This window comes from Cyprinus carpio, chromosome A15 (genome assembly GCF_018340385.1).
Source record: "Cyprinus carpio isolate SPL01 chromosome A15, ASM1834038v1, whole genome shotgun sequence".
Taxonomy (NCBI): Eukaryota; Metazoa; Chordata; class Actinopteri; order Cypriniformes; family Cyprinidae; genus Cyprinus; species Cyprinus carpio.
In genome coordinates, this window is record NC_056586.1 from 26335356 (window position 1) to 26355071 (window position 19716).

At 37.0% G+C, this 19716-nt stretch overlaps 1 protein-coding gene across 1 annotated transcript; it reads right to left on the minus strand.

Moving 5' to 3' along the window:
* Positions 1-962: 962 nt before the first annotated feature.
* LOC109099617 (galactose-3-O-sulfotransferase 2-like) lies at positions 963-18540 on the minus strand. The gene is made up of 5 exons (XM_019113133.2): positions 18422-18540; positions 18078-18306; positions 10876-10986; positions 5029-5677; positions 963-3886 (listed from the first exon to the last, which is right to left on the minus strand). The coding sequence occupies exons 2-5, from the start codon at positions 18149-18151 to the stop codon at positions 2921-2923; spliced, it is 1800 nt and encodes a 599-aa protein (XP_018968678.2). The 5' UTR covers positions 18152-18306; positions 18422-18540; the 3' UTR covers positions 963-2920.
* Positions 18541-19716: the final 1176 nt, after the last annotated feature.

The following is a 19716-nucleotide window of genomic DNA, read 5'->3' on the forward strand; positions in this document are numbered from 1 at the left end:
GTAAGAAAAAACTTTTTCAAAGCAAGATCTCTCTTTTCATTAGTTGATGAATATCTGAATTTAGCCATGGAAGGGATGCACTATTTTGTCTACATTTTAATGGTCGTGTATACTTTTGAATACATTTTTTCAATGGTTTGCATCACAATTTCACAGTTTTTGTCCAGATCACCAATTTGTAATGCATCACCCCAATTAATATTTTTTATATCATTTTCAAACTCTTAGGGATGCCTACTACTCCTGGTTTAAAAGTTTGACGAAAATTACCCTGCAAACGTTTCCAATTAATTAAATATTAAAATAACTTAAATGATTTAAATAACATTAAATCACCTATAATAAATTTTACATACTAAATTATTATTATTATTATTTTTTAATGTATAATTTATTATAGGTAATTAATTATATTTATATATTTTCAATCTCATCTTAAAGTGTGGACAGCCAAAAAGTGTATGGTTTCCAAAGCTACATGGACTCATATATGGATGCTTAATATTAAAATAGTTAATAGTGACTTCAACACATGCACATTATAATACAGATAAGACACCCATAACCAGGATATACTGTAATTATTTAAAAAAAGTTAAACTTACTCAAATTTTGTGCAAATTTGGTGATTTTGCTAGTCACTGAAAATGCACAATAACTGTTGTTTTATGTAGCAGATGGGTTGCTTGTGTACTTGTTTAATGTTCTGCTGTTGAGACATGTGGACACAAGCTTTGAAATGTGTTTGATTACAAGTGACAAACTCAGATCTCCATATTAAAATCCAAGATGTTTAAAAAGCCTTTCATGTCTATCCAAATACATTCTTTAACAGCACTGATGAAAAACATCTTAGTGAGCGCTAGCCTAACACAGCTTTAGCTTTTGGGTGAGTGACAAATCCACTCTTACACAAGACTGAGGGTTTGATTATGTGACCTCAGGGCACAAAGCAGGTTTCATGCTTGTTTTGTACAGAGAAGACAACCATCACCAGAGAATCATCTTTTATTAATAAATACGAAACAGTTGCAAATATACTGTAGCTTTCAGAGATTTGAAATAAGGTGCCACACATATACAGTATATACTGCTCACTAACATTAAAGCAAACTTTGAGATCAAAGTTCTGAGACATTGGTTCAGATGATCTTTTATGCAGGCTGGTAAGTCATTCTGGGTAATGATCAAGGTCCAGGTCCTTCAGAGTCTCAGTAAAGCTGGTAAAACTTGGCAATCAGCATTAGCCCTTAGCATACTGTTAGTCTGCTTTCTCCATTAAAATTGGCCTCAATGATACATTGGGTTTCCAGACTGGTTTTAGATGGCCATTGTATTAAATCCGTCATAATACAGAACGTTTACATTAATTAGGGTTCCACTTGTGAGAAACAGAGGCTTCATTACCACACTTGTCATTGCGTTACATAATACAACACCAAACCAAGCAGTGTTAATTTTAAAGAAATGTAGCCCAAGTTCACTTTTCAATATTAAATGACATTTATTAGGCTTTACATTATCAAATTAACCAATTAAAAAAAGAAATTATTTGGACTTTTAGACTTGGATCATGTTCATATGAACTACATGTGATCGATCTGATGTGTCTACCGACTTCATAAATACCACATTAACACCAGTTAATTCTGAGAAAATTCTAATATTTTGTTTGTTGGTTTGATATTTTTATCTATTACAATGAAGTTCATACATTTTGTTAATGTATCATTTTATTTTAGGGCGTTTTACTGTTATTTATAGGACTGCAGAATGCAGAAAGAAAAGTGAGGAAAAGATAAAATGGGATCAGGATGTGAACCAGGTCAGACTCAAACCAACAGCTCTTATTTGTCATGTGCACAACTATGCCAGAGCACTAGCAAACTTTAAATTTGTGACCTTAGTGTGTAAATACTTTTATAGACCACTTCTAAGATTGCAATGTCGGAAACAACACAAAAAAATCTAATAGATCCTTTCAAAGTATTTTGCATTAGGCTCTGATTCATGTGTCTGAGATTGCCAGTGACATATTTTCCATTTTCTTCCAGTGACATTTGACAACAAATCAATTGCCTCATGGTGCAGAAATAAATAGCTGGATTTACAAAGTGTAAGCCTGTTCTCCAAGTTATTCACAATACTGCATTATAACAAAAACCAAGTTCAGCTGAATCTGTACTTTTGCATAGGCCAAACACACTTTATCCATGTTATTTAAACTTCTGAGTCACATTGGAAACCTAAACCATTGGTTTTAGAGAACCAGCTTAGCCATAATGAGCAGAAAGGTTTGCATTTTCCAAAACACAAACAACAGCTGAACAGGCACAGTAAGACTCTTCTAGTCTAAAATGGACAAACATTTTCATAAAAATTAGATGATTTATGTATGAATAGAAAGTGCAAACAAGGTAAACAAGCTATAGTCTTCTAAGACCATTAATCACACTTGATTATTATTGTCTCACACAATATAATCATAGCCTGTGATATTTTAAGAGCCAAAACTATCAGGTACATCAGGTATCATTGGTTTTGCTGGAGGGTAATGCAGAATAGATGTCATATGCAGACAAAATATTTTAATCAGAACTTAGATAATAAGTTATTCCTAATGAATATTGTTTAATTAAGCCTTAAAAAAAAAAAAAAAAAAAAAAAAAAAAAAACTAGGCTATCTAACAAAATGCTATCAAATGGACATCATTAATGATACTGACAGTAAGTGAGTGAGTGAATCAGATGTTGATTCAGTGCCTCGCTGGATTCAATTCAGTGAACAATTCATCAAACCTATCTTTTTGAACAATTCATTAAAAGAACTGATTCATTCTTCAGTGATTCTGGTTGGGCTGTATGGGTTTGATTCGCTAAACTGAACCTGCTCATAAGAGTCGTTTGCTTTGGAACAGAATTAGCTAAACCGTGTAAGCTGTTCATCCACACTGACTTTATTTGTATTGTTATGTGAGGTATTGTTCATCATTGCTGTGTGAACATTTGTCTCAATATTGCGCTTAACAGCTCTGTGCACTGCAGTGTTTCTGGAAGCCGCAATCTTTTTTGCAGCAGCGGCATGCGCGGCTGCCAGCTGAGGGAACTGTTTGGTGTACAAAGCTGAGGTGTACTGTAGTTCAGGTGTAATCAACCTATGACAAAGCTGACGAGTGTCATTATTTAACCCCAGTCGGAGGTTATAACCTTGAATAACTGCTGCGCCATACTGAAACGGTTTCAATGATGAATCCTGGACCTGCGCAGGATCTACTGCCCCTCCTTCCTGAAGACACATTTGCTCAAGCTTCCTCCTCTTTGCCCTCAGAAGTTCAACTTCCTGTTGGAGTTTCGCCCGCCCGAGTGTGGAGTCTATGCGTTTCCAGAAAGTGGCATTAAAATGCTGGTACAATCGCCAATCAAGTGAATTCCACTCTTTTAAACGCTCTGCGATCTCTGCGCTCAAGGGCCTGCGAGAGCGTTCACTGCGACTGTTGAGGCGAAAAGATAAAACGTCATCCAGTGACCAGCAGAGGGCGTGTTTTAGAAGCACCAGCGATTCATCAAAATACTCCGAGATGAGGATCAGCGGAAAGTCATGTTCCACAGCGGCGATGACCTCAGCGCTACGTTTGTTCAGCTCGGTGTCGTTCTCAGGTGCTGTATTATCTAGACCGAAGTCAAAGGTCAAAATGTTACGTGCATAGTGGTTATTAGGCACAGAGGCGTTGTAGCTCCGCCCACCCTGGATCAGAAACTCCTCAAGGCTCTTGACAGCACGGAAAGCTGGGATCGCTTTGTAGTAAACAAACAGGGATTCCATCATCGCCACTGGATTCCGAAGAATGGAAAAGTAGAATGTGTCTTTAGGCATCACTTTCCTCACCTGCAAGTCAGAAAAGACAAAACAGACTTATGAATAAAATCTTTATTCAGCTTTCCATCACTGTTTAAGTACAAGCGGATGAAATTTTGACCCCTTGCGCTTTGTTTCAGAGTCATACACACATCCCAACTGAAATTCCATCCCAGAATGCAAACTACATGTTATCAGTGCAGATGTCCTCTAAATCATTCAGATCTGCAACTGTCTACTTTCGTCTAGCACTGGGTGCTTCATCTTTCTCTTGAAAATGAAAATAGTCAGTTGTCTCAAATAATTTATGCACAGTCTATGCATATCTAGGATTGCTTTCACACCACAGTCTTGACAAAATTGCAAAAATATTCTCCTCAAAGGTTATTGATACAAGGCAAAATAAATATAACATTAAAAACACAGAATAATAAATACAATTAGTTAAAAAAAATCACTAGATTAAAATCTCACCTAATGCAATTTATTTAATCAAAAAGTGTCCAGGTTTTAATGCATTGTCATTTTTTTTATCTTGTGCAGCAAGAAAAAAGACATACTCCAAATAAAGCATTATAAAAACAAAATAACAAAGAAATGAATTCATAATCAAAATAAATAAATATGAAATAAAAAGCATTACATTTTTATTTGTTTATATGCATCACTAGAATAATTGTTTTGCTGTCACTGTCAACAGCCAGAAAAAATGTTTCCAACTTGGTTTTAGGTCTAAAATGTAATATAAACCAGGTGAATGATATATGAACAACAAACCCCTCTATAAAAACCTTCAAAATATAGATAGAAAATAAGTTTGGTGTATCTAAGTGTTTGTGAAGTGTTGATTTCGTATTCTGAGAAAACAGCCTTTAAAGATATGGATTGTAATTGAACTCTACAGACACAAATAGATAAACTGTAATAAGCACTTAAATATGTATTTTGGATGTTTTCTATTTAGTCTGAAAAACAACTTGGAAGCTAAATAGCCCAACATCTCAAAATTGACCAGTGCATGAAAAAATAAAGTTTTGCTTGTTGTGTCTTGGCTTAATATCAAGAATATTCTATTATTCATCCAGTCCTGCAACACAACTACTTTCAGATACATGCTTTGGTACATCTCTCTCTTTGAATCCAAAGGCTGGGTAATGTGCTCTCGGACTGACCTCCTGTGAGCTGAACCTCATGTGATTGCACAGGATGTGGAACTCCTTCACGCTGTGAGTCCTGACACCCTCCACAAAGTGTGCTGCAAAGAATGCTGGGTAAAATAACTGGCTGTGCATGTTCAGCGGCAAGGCAAAGGTCAGATTATGGTTTTCCCCATAACGATAGAGAATGTTCAGTATGGTGCTACTGGCAGTCTTGTGTGTCTTGAGGAAGACAATATGGTTTTTGGGCTGACACATGACAGTGTCGTCAACTAGTGATTTTACTGTATGTGTATCAGTTTTGTCATCAGAGGGTGGAGGTTTTTTAATTTCTGGGGTCCTTTTGGGGAAAGCTGGCCTCTGTGGCTGGTTTGGAAAATCTTGGTCAAGCCAAAGTTTATTCCCCTCTATTGCTGGAGCTGCTTTGGTAGTGCTAGAAAGCGTTTTTCTTGTATCCTCCAAGACTTGGTCCCTTCCCTCTTCTGAATGAGGGTTTTCGCTCTTGTCTTTTCTTTGTATAAAAGGTTGCTGTTCTAATGGTTCCTCAACAATGGCTGCTGAGACAGACCAAACGTTTCCCCAGTCTTTGCGCTTTACAGGCCTGTGCATCTCTGAAGGCATTCCGACCAGCTGCTCACTAACAAGTTTCAAAACCTTGGAGCTCCTGAGAGAGAGAGAGATAGAGAGAGAGAGAGAGAGAGAGAGAGAGAGAGAGAGCATTTTAGATACCAACCCATATGGAACCAACACAAATCAATAATATTTTATGGCCTCTATAATATATTCCCTTTAATGAAAATATAGTCCAATACAAGCTGTAAAATGTAAAATGAGTCGAATATAATATAATATAATGTCAATGTTTTTAATACATGTTTATAATACATTTGTAAATTTGTCAAGATATTTACATTGCATATTGTCCAATGCAAGCAGTTAAATCTGATATGAAAAGTCTCCCTAAGACATATATATTTGTAATATATATGTCTGTGTTTATAAAGTTTGTAATTTTGTCACGATATTTCCATTGTCTTTAATGTAAATATCATCCAATGAAAGCTGTTAAAAAGTCTTGCTCTAGTTAATATAATACTGTACGTACTGTATATGTTTATAATAAGTTTGTAATTTAGTTAAGATATTTCCATTGCATTTAATGAGAATAAAATATAATATAATACATTATATGTTAATAAGTTTGTAACTTTGTCAAGTTTTTCCCATTGCCTTTAATAGAAATATCGTTCAATGCAAGCTGTTAAAAATATATGAATATAATATAATATCATCGTCGCCATGAGGCCCGAGTCATGCAGACTCTCGGAGTCTGGCTTCCAGCTGTGATCGCGGCTGGATTTCATATTCGTGGTCTCTCAAACATGGAGCCGTGTCTGTTTATCTGGATCAACCAGGATCAGTGCTCTTGTTAAGGAGTACTTCTCCTAGACTACGGGTCTGTAGAAGAGGATTAAATCCCTGCAACCTTCGTTCATTGGATTATTCCCCATCGTCAGAGATTCAACATAATTCTACAAAATCTTACCATCGATCCACTCATCAGGAAACAGACTCCACTGAAGTGAGGATGCCGTTGCTAAATGTAAGATTGATCTCAAACAAGACATTTGCAATTAATGAACAAATTTTATCTCATGAGTTGGACCTTCTGTTTATGCTTGAGACGTGGCTAAATGCTGGTGAACTTGGTCCACTCTCTGAAGTTTGTCCTAAAGATTATAACTTTTTTTTAACAGGTCAAGGTCAGTTGGTCATGGTGGGGGCTTAGCTACTATTTATAGAAATACAGGTCCTTCTCAAAAAAATTGCATATTGTGAAAAAGTTCATTATTTTCCATAATGTAATGATAAAAATTAAACTTTCATATATTTTAGATTCATTGCACACCAAATGAAATATTTCAGGTCTTTTATTGTTTTAAAACTGATGATTTTGGCATACAGCTCATGAAAACCCAAAATTCCTATCTCAAAAAATTAGCATATTTCATCCGACCAATAAAAGAAAAGTGTTTTTAATACAAAAAAGTCAACCTTCAAATAATTATGTTAAGTTATGCACTCAATACTTGGTCGGGAATCCTTTTGCAGAAATGACTGCTTCAATGCGGCGTGGCATGGAGGCAATCAGCCTGTGGCACTGCTGAGGTGTTATGGAGGCCCAGGATGCTTCGATAGCGGCCTTAAGCTCATCCAGAGTGTTGGGTCTTGCGTCTCTCAACTTTCTCTTCACAATATCCCACAGATTCTCTATGGGGTTCAGGTCAGGAGAGTTGGCAGGCCAATTGAGCACAGTAATACCATGGTCAGTAAACCATTTACCAGTGGTTTTGGCACTGTGAGCAGGTTCCAGGTCGTGCTGAAAAAACGAAATCTTCATCTCCATAAAGCTTTTCAGCAGATGGAAGCATGAAGTGCTCCAAAATCTCCTGATAGCTAGCTGCATTGACCCTGCCCTTGATAAAACACAGTGGACCAACACCAGCAGCTGACATGGCACCCCAGACCATCACTGAATGTGGGTACTTGACACTGGACTTCAGGCATTTTAGCATTTCCTTCTCCCCAGTCTTCCTCCAGACTCTGGCACCTTGATTTCCGAATGACATGCAAAATTTGCTTTCATCCGAAAAAAAGTACTTTGGACCACTGAGCAACAGTCCAGTGCTGCTTCTCTGTAGCCCAGGTCAGGCGCTTCTGCCGCTGTTTCTGGTTCAAAAGCACACGCCTGTGCACGGTGGCTCTGGATGTTTCTACTCCAGACTCAGTCCACTGCTTCCGCAGGTCCCCCAAGGTCTGGAATCGGTCCTTCTCCACAATCTTCCTCAGGGTCCGGTCACCTCTTCTCGTTGTGCAGCGTTTTTTGCCACACTTTTTCCTTCCCACAGACTTCCCACTGAGGTGCCTTGATACAGCACTCTGGGAACAGCCTATTCGTTCAGAAATTTCTTTCTGTGTCTTACCCTCTCGCTTGAGGGTGTCAATGATGGCCTTCTGGACAGCAGTCAGGTCGGCAGTCTTACCCATGATTGCGGTTTTGAGTAATGAACCAGGCTGGGAGTTTTTAAAAGCCTCAGGAATCTTTTGCAGGTGTTTAGAGTTAATTAGTTGATTCAGATGATTAGGTTAATAGCTCGTTTAGAGAACCTTTTCATGATATGCTAATTTTTTGAGATAGGAATTTTGGGTTTTCATGAGCTGTATGCCAAAATCATCAGTATTAAAACAATAAAAGACCTGAAATATTTCAGTTGGTGTGCAATGAATCTAAAATATATGAAAGTTTAATTTTTATCATTACATTATGGAAAATAATGAACTTTTTCACAATATGCTAATTTTTTGAGAAGGACCTGTAAATTAAAATCCCGTCTACTTGCCTCGGAATTGTTTTCTAGTTTTGAAGTTCAGATATTTAAGATGGACGGCTGTAATCCACTGTTATGTATACTTGTTTATAGACCCCCAAGTACAATAAGGATTTTATAAGTGACTTCTCATATTTTTTATCCTCTGTTGTGCCAAATGGAGATTCTGGAGGTTCTTGATATTGGGTGATTTTAACATACTTGTTTGTTGCCCTTCAAAGCCTATGGTTAAAGAGTTTCTCCAAATTATCGACACCTTCAATCTTATACAATCTGTTGTTGGAACCAATCACAAACAATTAAAAAAACTTTATCTAATTTAAACCTATTTACTTATATAAATATAAAAAAACATTAAATAACTTATCATAACCCAACATAAGTCTATTATTTTTAACATAGCTGTTCCTAGTCCGCTACCACACCCCGCCTCGGTAGGCCGGTATGTCCGTTCTTTTATCTCATCCACATCTGAAAAATTCTTAGATGCTTATTTTATTTCCCCTATAACTCATGAAATAGAGTCTAACTGTCTTGGAGCTAATCCCAACGAGTTAGTTAATAAGTTTAATGTTTAAATATACTTGATGCGCTTGCCTCCTTTAAATTAAAAAGACCTAGAAGTTGTGTACATTCTTGGTTTAATGATGAAACTAGGGCAATTAGACAGAAATGGAAAAAAGCGGAAAGAAAGTGGAAGAGGGATAAATTACAAGTATCATATTATTGCATCAAAAAATGTGTATGATTCACTATCAAAAAACTGTTAAGATTGCAAAGGCAAATTATTTCTCTGATCTCATTGCTAAGAACGCTTATAGTCCAAAAATATTATTTAATACCATCAATAGTTTCCTAAATCCAATGTCTAATTTATATCCGGCTCTTTCTCCTATGGCCTGTGAAAACTTTTTTAAGTTTTTTACTGACAAGATCAATGTTATAAGATCATGTATTGTTCCCTCCTTGCTGGACTTCCCTCAGTCCACATCAGTTTCTACATATTTATCTGAATTTACACCAGTGTCTCACAGTTACCTGGTGAAAATTATTTATAAAATGAAGCCCACTTTTTGTTCATTGGATGTTCTTCCTCCTTGTCTCTTATTAGAGACACTTGACACTATCAGTCCTAGTTTACTGTCAATAATTAATAGCAGTTTAATCAGTGGAATAGTCCCATCCTATTTTAAGCATGCCACTGTACAGCCACTACTCAAAAAAACAATGCTTGATCCAACAGTTTTAAATAATTACTGTCCCATTTCTAAATTACAGTTTTTTATCAAAAGTTTTGGAGAACGTTGTGTTTAATCAGCTTTCTTCTTTTCTACAGGAAAATGGTAATTTCGATAAATATAAGTCTGGCTTCAGACCTCAACACATTACAGAATCTGCATTGCTAAAAGTATTAAACGACTTATTGCTGATTCCGACAATTGTGCTGTTTTAATTTTGCTGGACCTTAGTGTGGCATTTGACACTCTCGATCATGGCATTCTTTTAAAACACTTACAGCAAATTGGGATTCAAGGACGTGTTTTAAATTGGTTTGTATCCTATTTAAAGGATCGAACCTTCTCTGTAGAGACTGGCAAATATTCATCATCTCGTGCACCAGTTTTGTATGGGGTTCCACAGGGCTCAATTTTGGGTCCTGTTCTATTTTTTTTTTATACATGCTTCCTTTGTATCCTATATTTAAGAGACACAATGTTTCATACCACTGTTTCGCAGATGATACTCAATGTTATGTTCCCTTGTACCCAAAGGATGTCTCCAGTTTACAGTGTCTGTTTGATTGTCTGAGAGATGTTAAAGAGTGGATGTCTGCCAATTTCCTTCAGTTAAATGAGTCTAAGACTGAGGTCTTAATCTTTGGCTCCCATGCTTCTACAGAGGTTGTGGCCAGTAAACTGGGACCTCTATATGATAATCTTCATTCACATATCAGAAACTTAGGCATCACTTTTGACTCTGCTTTGACTTTTGATAAACAGATCAATGCTGTGGTTAGAAGTTGTCTTTATCAGCTAAAGAATATTGCAAAGATGAAGTCATTCTTAACATCAAGAGACATGGAGACTGTAATACATGCTTTTATTTCATCCAGATTAGATTATTGTAATGTATTGTACTTGGGTGTTTCACAGTCTCTACTGTCTTGCCTTCAACTTGTTCAAAATGCTGCCGCTCGATTGTTAACTGGAACAATGAAGAGGAAACATATTTCACCAGTGTTGATCTCTCTCCACTGGCTCCCAGTTAAATATCATATCCATTTTAAAACAGTGTTGTTTGTTTATAAGGGTTTCCATGGACTGGCTCCATCTTATATCTCCGATCTCCTTCTGTTCCAGTGTAATGCCTCTAGGGAACTTCGTTCAACAAGTAGTCTTCAGTTGACTGTTCAGTCTATTTATAATTCGCTATGCGTAAGTCACTATGAATTTTTCATAAAAACATAATCAACCTGGCCTGTCGGACGACTCCCAGCATCTGCAGTGCTACGCAGAGGACCGTCAAGACCATCAGAGCGAACCACATAAAACGCAGGCGACTGCAACACGCCACTCTCACGCACCTGTAACATACAGTTCAGAAAGAAGCACAGGTTCAACAACAGCAACAACAAAGTGAATGTAAGTGATATATGTGTATATACAGTACATCCTAGCTGAACAGACTAGGAACAGATAAGGTCAAGTGTAATGTGTGAATATAAGCTGGATGGGAGATCATTTGGTGATCGACTACCTAACTGTTGAACCATCGTGGTCAGCGACGCAAATATTAAGAAGGCATCAGCAGTTCCTATTGAAGGGCATATTGCAGGTTAGAGAACCCATTAAGAAAGAAAAATGTACTTCCGCATCTGAAAAACCCCAAACTGGAAGTGACATTTATTTCTTTAATTATTTTTATTTTTTAGTTATTTGTCTTTATGTATTTAAATTTGTAGGAGGTGTGATATTTTTTTCCTTTGTTTATAAGGTAGAGGTTCTATCTGTTCTGTCTTTTATGTATAGTATTTGTTTAATGTTTGATGCATAAAAAAAAAAAAAAATAGGAAAACAATGGATCACAATGATAGATTGGATGCTGAGGAAATTGTAAATGTTTATTAACACTCGTATGACGGACCACAGCCATACAATTACGAGGCTGCTACATGGCCAAAACCTGAAAGCAAAAACAGAATGGTCTGACTTTAGCTTTGTAAAATTAGGCTACATAAAACATACCAAACAGCAGACAGGCTGAATGAAAATCCAAGTTCACTCTCTGTCAGCAGGTGGCACTTAAAAAACAGCAGTGATGCATTGTTTCCTTGATTACGCTGTAAATATTACAGAGGCAAGACGAAAGGAAAATGGCATCTAAACTGTTTCTTAAGACAGTCAGTTCCCCTCAGAGATACATTCATACTTTGCGCATTGTGAACAATGAGCTTGCTCTGCCTGCTAGTGCTAATGTATTTTCTCCTCTTTGCATCTCTGTTCTCTGTTAACGCTGTTTACAGACTCTGAAATAAAACAAAAAAGATGTCCGTTCAGATTTACAGCCGATGGTCGATCGGTGCATCTCTGAAAATTCAAATATTAAACTGCTTTTATTTTGGTGGTTTACCAGCAGTGCTTGAAGTGAAAGAAGTGCCACACTTCTTACACCAAATTCTGTGACCATCATATTCTGTGACCCTAGCAGGTGCTATTGTCACTGTTTGGCTTGAACTTGATCACACAGGCGGATTGGGTACGCAAACAGCGTAACTTCAAACATAGGTGAGATCTGTGACTACAGATTAATAAAATGTAACCTCCTCTATTTTATAGCCTATCCAGGAAAGAATTTTGGTCTAATATGAACAGTACAGCTGTTACATTAAATAATTTGGGGAAGTCATGGCCTAATGGTTAGAGAGTTTGACTCCTAACCCTAAGGTTGTGAGTTCAAGTCTTGGGCCGGCAATACCACGACTGAGGTGCCCTTGAGCAAGGCACCGAACTTGGATGGGTTAAATGCAGAGCACAAATTCTGAGTATGGGTCACCATACTAGGCTGTATGTCACGTCACTTTAATTTGTATTTATTTATTTATTTATTTTCTAATACTTTTAAATTTAGAAAAATCTACTTTTTTTTCAATTAAATCCTCTTCCTCTGCTTATGTTTTAACCTTAAGTGTTACGTAGGCTACTGTAGATCCTCTTGAATGTTTTCCTGAATATGTTTGTACAAAGTGCTACGCTAAAGACAAAAATATTGCTGGTGAAGGACAATATTCCCAGAAGAACGACGCCCTGGTGAGGTATACCAAGAAAAATGTGTCTTGCTTTTAGTCAAGCATGGATGTGGTCACATCATGGTCTGTGGCTGCATGCAGGGCCGTCCTTAGAGGGATGAAACTGGTGCGGTCGCACCAGCCTCCGCGGCAAAGGACCTCGGGGACCCCCCCCCCCCAGAACGCGATTGCGGACGGACCAAGGGGGGCCCACTCCCTACCTCTCACCGGGCCCCGCATCAGCTAAGAATGTCCCTGGCTGCATGAGTGCTGCTGGTACTGGAGAGGGAAACATGGATTCCAACATGTACTGTGACATTCTAGAATAGAATAGAATAGAATAGAATAGAATAGAATAGAACTTTATTGTCATTGTTCAGGAACAATGAAATACAGTTTAGCAGCTCTTCAGATTAGCAGGTAACAAACAGTATGACAGTGTTTATAAACAAGAAAAGTAACATTATAAATGGACAGTATTTCAACATGATACGAGCCCAAATACACTGCCAAGATGATAACTGCCTTGTTGAGGAAGCTGAAGGTGAAGGTGATAGAGTGGCCAAGTATGTCTCCAGACCTGATCCCTATTGAGCACCTGTGGGGCATCCTCAAGCGGAAGTTGGAGAAGCGCCATGTGTCTAACATCCAGCAGCTCCGTGATGTCCTTATGGAGGAGTGGAAGAGGATCCCAGCAACAACCTGAGCAGCCCTAGTAAATTCCATGCCCAGGAGGATTAAGGCAGTGCTAGATAATAATGGTGCTCACACAAAATTTTGAGAATAATGGCTGTATTTTAAAGGGATAGTTCACCCAAAAATGAAAAATTCTGTCTTTAATTACTCGCCCTCAAGTCGTTCCAAACCCGTAAGACCTTCGTTTATCTTCAAAACACAAAATAAGATATTTTTGATGCATTGAGAGAGCTCTTTGACCCTCCCATAGACAGCAAGGGTACTACCACGATCAAGGTCCAGAAACGTAGTAAAAACATCAGTAAAATAGTCCATGTGACGTCAGTGGTTCAACCGTAATTTTACGAAGCTACAAGAATATTTTTTGTGTGCAAAGAAAACGAAAATAACAACTTTGTTCAACAATTCTTCTCCTCCTCATCCAGTCTGCTGTGGTTTGCCTCCATTTTGGAGAGTATCACGAGGCAGGCGCGCACTTCCACTTCATGTAAACAACACATGCGCGTGCTGATGCATGTCCGTGCATTAACTTTTCATAAGGTTATATTCATTTTGTAAAAAAAAAAAAAAGAACAATATGCACTTTAAGACCGATATAACTATTGTGCCTTTGAGTATGGCATTTATCTCAAGCATCAGTGACGAAGGAGTTTCAGGTTAAGTTGGCAAGTTAATAAAGAGTCTCTGTTAAAAACAGGTACACTAAAAGTCAGCAATTAAATTGTAATATTTTTTCACAATATGAGTTTTTTATCAAATAAATGCAGCCTTATTTTGATAGACCAAAGAATATATAAATGATTAATTAAGATTCAGCTGGCTCTCTTTCTCAATTTTAAAAATAAATAAATAAATAATAATAAATAAATATTTAGATATACATACATAATACTTTTTTTTTTTTAGTTTATGTCATGCTATATATACACACACATGTGAGCAGGTCGTTTTTTGATGTTTGTGTCCCACTGGTTGCTCCGCCAGGGTTTCACCTTGCAGGTAAGAGACTTTGTGAGTATTTGATTTCCATTGCAATTCAGTTGTCTGGCTGCAAAATTAGAAAATAATGCGTTCCTTAGAAGGCATAAGTTTAAGCAGTGTAATTCTCTCCTCTTTTTCTCTTAATCTTGTGTTTTTATTTGGCCACGGCATAAATCGCTTGGTTTGAGTTATGTTACAGATCAGCATAAATGAATTACAGACAGTCATCTACCGGGTTAAAATGAGACTGGGGCTGTCATTGACTGCACTTTGATCAAGTCACACACACATAGAATGTTTTGTTTCAGACCACTAGTGCTGAAACAGCAGTCTTTCAGTTCAAAAACTCCAGCAGATCTGTTTAAGATCCAAGTTACTTCACAAAAGACAGCGCAAATCACAGTCAGGGAACAGAATGCGTTAGTGTCTTAACAGACTTTGACAGCTTCATTTATGTATTCTAGTATATGGTTTACTTCACATGGCTTGTTGCAAATTACTACCTCTTTGCCTAATTTACTTTGTGTCTTCAATGCAAAGCACAAGAGATACAGTTTAAAGTATGTGTGGGTTTAAATTAAATTGTGTTGTCTAAATGGGTTCATGTTTAAGCATCCACAAGTGCATTTCATGATGACTACAGTCAAGGTTACAAAGCTAAACATATTTTCTTGCGAAAATATGAAAACAATACTTTATAAGGACCATATTGACTTGCATGAAATTGAGTTTGAAATGAAAGTCTGCATTTAATTCATCAAAAGATGAATAAAGGAGTGAGGTAAACATCTTTAAACAATTTTCCAGCATGCCTGAACTCCTCTAATGAGAACAGCCTGTATTTATCTTTCTAAAAGATTGTATGAACTCACGAACAAGTGCACTGTTTAAGTGTTTTATAAGAATTGGAGGCCATAAAGACTTAGTATTGTCACATTTTAAACAATACTCCTACAAGTACTGAACATGTATGGATGTTTATCCTCAACATGTGTTGAACTGTAAACCACCACAATACATAGTAATTATGTTATTTTTCCCTCATTATGCAAAAACAGTGATTTAGTGAAGGTTGTGGTCACAGAGAGAGAAACACATGCAAACATGAGGAAAATTTTTTAACTCTTAATAAAACCTCTCAAGTTCCCTTCGGCCACAGAAACATCTGGAATAGGCAGCTCAACCTCTTCTCTTGTCACATTTCTAACACATATGCACACAAAACACACTTGCATGCCAGTTTTCCATAATGGAATTGAATTATTTAAGTGAGTTGGAGGGTAAATAAATGAACGCATCTTCCCAGTATGTCATTATGCATCCATGGACCACAATCAGATTCATTATCTAACACAAACATCTGGCTGAAGCCTGTTGCTTCAACAGCCTTTACATGCAAATGAAACATTGATTTAGCTTAAATGCACAATCGAGTATTGGATATCATAAATAAATAAACATAAACAAAGAAATGTGACACTTTACATTACAGTTTGGCAAACATGAGATTTCTGGTGAACCTCCAAGCACATTAGGTATCCTACTGTGTACGTTGTGAACTTCAATATACATTTCTAGTTCCTCAAAATCTTTCTTTTTTGATGAGCAATCATTGACAGTCAAGATTTCCAACAGGAACTTATGGGTTTTTAAGTTTTTCAGAGAATTACTCTTTTTGAAAGGGTTTCTAGAGGTTCTCCAGAGGGTTGGGTGATCTGAGAAGTGATTTAATTTTCAGCAGAAAGAAAAAAAGTGTTTTAAAGCTTGTTGTTTTGTAGAACATCACAGTTATGAGATGAGAATAGTAAGGTCAATTATATTTTCAGAATGACATAATTTCTTTTTCAAACCTAGACTGTGGGGCAAAACACCCCAGGGTGCATGGCTTAATCACTGTAGTTGCTCTGCTCTGAACATTAAATCCTTTGTTTTTTTCCATCAAATGTATTCTAACTAGTTGGTTGAATATCAAATATTTGGACTTTATATTTAAAAATTACCTTAAGTTAGCATCAGGTAGCTAGTTAGCTAGCCAGTTAGCGTCAGCAAACAATATTTTTCAAATAGGCTATTATAATTTTTTTAATTCATACTTTTTGCTTTATATTCTTTTTATTTTAAGCTAAAACTACCTGTACTCTAATAATGGAATTGAATTATTTAAGTGAGTTGGAGGGTGAATAAATGAACGCATCTTCCCAGTATGTCATTATGCATCCATGGACCACAATCAGATTCATTATCTAACACAAACAATCTGGCTGAAGCCTGTTGCTTCAACAGGCCTTTACATGCAAATGAAACATTGATTTAGCTTAAATGCACAATCGAGTATTGGATATCATAAATAAAATAAACAATAAACAAAGAAAATGTGACACTTTACATACAGTTTGGCAAACATGAGATTTCTGGTGAACCCCCAAGCACATTAGGTATCCTACTGTGTACGTTGTGAACTTCAATATACATTTCTAGTTCCTCAAAATCTTTCTTTTTTGATGAGCAATCATTGACAGTCAAGATTTCCAACAGGAACTTATGGGTTTTTAAGTTTTTCAGAGAATTACTCTTTTGAAAGGGTTTCTAGAGGTTCTCCAGAGGGTTGGGTGATCTGAGAAGTGATTTAATTTTCAGCAGAAAGAAAAAAAGTGTTTTAAAGCTTGTTGTTTTGTAGAACATCACAGTTATGAGATGAGAATAGTAAGGTCAATTATATTTTCTGAATGACATAATTTCTTTTTCAAACCTAAACTGTGGGGCAAAAACGCCCCCCTGCATGGCTTAATCACTGTAGTTTGCTCTGTTCTGAACATTAAATCCTTTGTTTTTTTTTTTCTCCATCAAATGTATTCTAACTAGTTGGTTGAATATCAAATATTTGGACTTTATATTTAAAAATTACCTTAAGTTAGCATCAGGTAGCTAGTTAGCTAGCCAGTTAGCATCAGCAAACAATATTTTTCAAATAGGCTATTATAATTTTGTTATTCATACTTTTTGCTTATATTCTTTTTATTTTAAGCTAAAACTACCTGTACTCTAATTTTGCTGCAAAGGTATAAAGCAAAATTGCCTTGACAAGACTGGGGACATTTTAATCCACACCTGTGGCAAAAAACTCCCCCTTTTCAAATCAAATTAAATTTATAAAACAAATAAAATAAAAACAAAACTCTGGACATTTATCATATGTGGTTTATGTCATTGTCTCAAAAACTATGATAGCCAAACTATTCTGGACATATTAACTTTTGTTTCACAGAAAAAAAAAATCCTTAAGGGAGGTTTTCCCCCACTATACCCTTTAAAAACTTTTTCATGTAAACTGTATTCACAAACACAAATGTCTTGATTAAATACACTAACGCTTAATTTTTTTGCGACTATATAGTGTATATATAAGTATAGTAAGTGAGAAATAAAACAAAACCGGACTAACTGAACGAGACCGAATAAAACTCGACTCGGTTCTTTGAAACCCAATAAACTAAGCGGTGAAGAATTTCAGAAGGTGCGCGCGCATCGAGGTGACCGTTATTAATCCGTCGCGGCTCGCGCATCCAGCGGGAACACACTGACGTGCTCCCACCAGAAGACACGGTCCTTTAAATGTCACTTCAACTCACAATACGGTACACGGTAAGTAAGAGACTTTCTGAGGGGGAAACCAATACTGAAGCATCTATATTGTAAATAAAGAGTTCACTTACGTGGTCCACGGTGAGGCGGTCCGCCAGTGAAATGTTCTCCGCTCTCGCCCCGCGATTCTCTGATGCGGGAGCATGTCGCGCGCTTGTACCGGAGACGACACCCCCGAATAAGCCCCCCACCGGACCTCGGACCTTCGGAGTCGTCAAGCGCTCCGCCGAACTCGTAAAACACTGCTATCCGTCCCTCAGGTCCACTGCTTGGACTCCTCCCGCTAACAACGGATTGGTTCTGAGGAAAAGAGAGAGAGATAGACAGAAAAAAGGGAGCGAGTGACAGATAAGCAAAGCTTCCAGTGGCAAAATGTACAGCTATGACAGAAAAGGTAGAGTTAATGTAGTCCTACCGGGAAAGAAAGTAGAAACCACGTCCTGAAGTTTAAGGAGCAGTACTAAAGGCCTGGTGTTTAATTAAGACGCAAGCAATGATTTTAGTAATAATGGCAACGAACATAATCCATTCCTGTCTTACTGTGATCCTATACTGAGTTCATTACAGATTGAGCATACCTGTCTTCCCTCTCTCTCTCTCTCTCTCTCTCTCTCTCTCTCTCTCTGTCTGTCTCTCTCTCTCTCTTTCTTTCTGTTTGCACCGATGGCATTCTATGTGCCCTTGTTGTCCTTCCCTGAACTTGATGCTGAAACTCTGAGCACTTTGTGATTGCTTGGAGCACAAAGATATCTTTGTGCCCTAATAAAAATACTGTACTAATACCAGGGGAGCAGCAGGGAAAAAGAGGGGACAAGAATGCGAGAAAGAGGAGGACGAAGTAGGCAAAACATGGAGGATCTCAGTGTATACATTACTTAAAGACTTTATTTTGAGTGACTTGCAAGTTTCTTTTTTTTTCACCCGATGCTTATTAGAAACTTTACAAATAGAAAAAGTATCCAAAAATAATAGCAATATATACTGTAAAATAATGACAATTAAGGAACAAAATTGTAATCTTTTATTGTTTTTTTTAACAAACCCTGGAGACAAAACACCCTTTTGTAAATAGCAAAATAATAATAATAAGAAAAAAATACTATTGACAAAATGTAATCAGCAATGTATCATTCAAGGACTTTTTGAATGTTAAACGGTTTAACAAAAGTATGTCTTTGAGTATAAAATAGGCTAGATTCTCTATATTATTATTGTTTTTAGTATTTTACTTATGAATATTTTTTACTGTACAAGCACACATTCACACAAAAAGCATCAAAAGCTGAATAAACTACTTCGGTTAATAAATAACATTGTGCTGCATCACCCAGCGCTTCCTGCAGTGATTGCATTCACATGCATAAGAAGAAAGGAAGCACTTTCTATTTAGTTTCATTTAAGCCCACAGACAGATCAATAATGATGACATCATCAGCAAAGCCTGCAGGCTGACACCAATCGATCGGTCGGGCACAGAGATGCCTGCCAAATCGTCTGGGAAAGCTCTGCTGCCACAGCAACAGCTCCAACAGGAAGCATGACAACCAGAAAACCATAAGACACCCACACAGAATTCCTTCACGCTGTTCCTCTGTGCAAAAAACCCTGCCACATCCAATTCACCATCAGTGTACTGTATCACAGCAGCAGTTCCTGGTGTCTGTATTCTATGAGGACTTTCAGAACAAAAACATTAATCACCTTTATGTT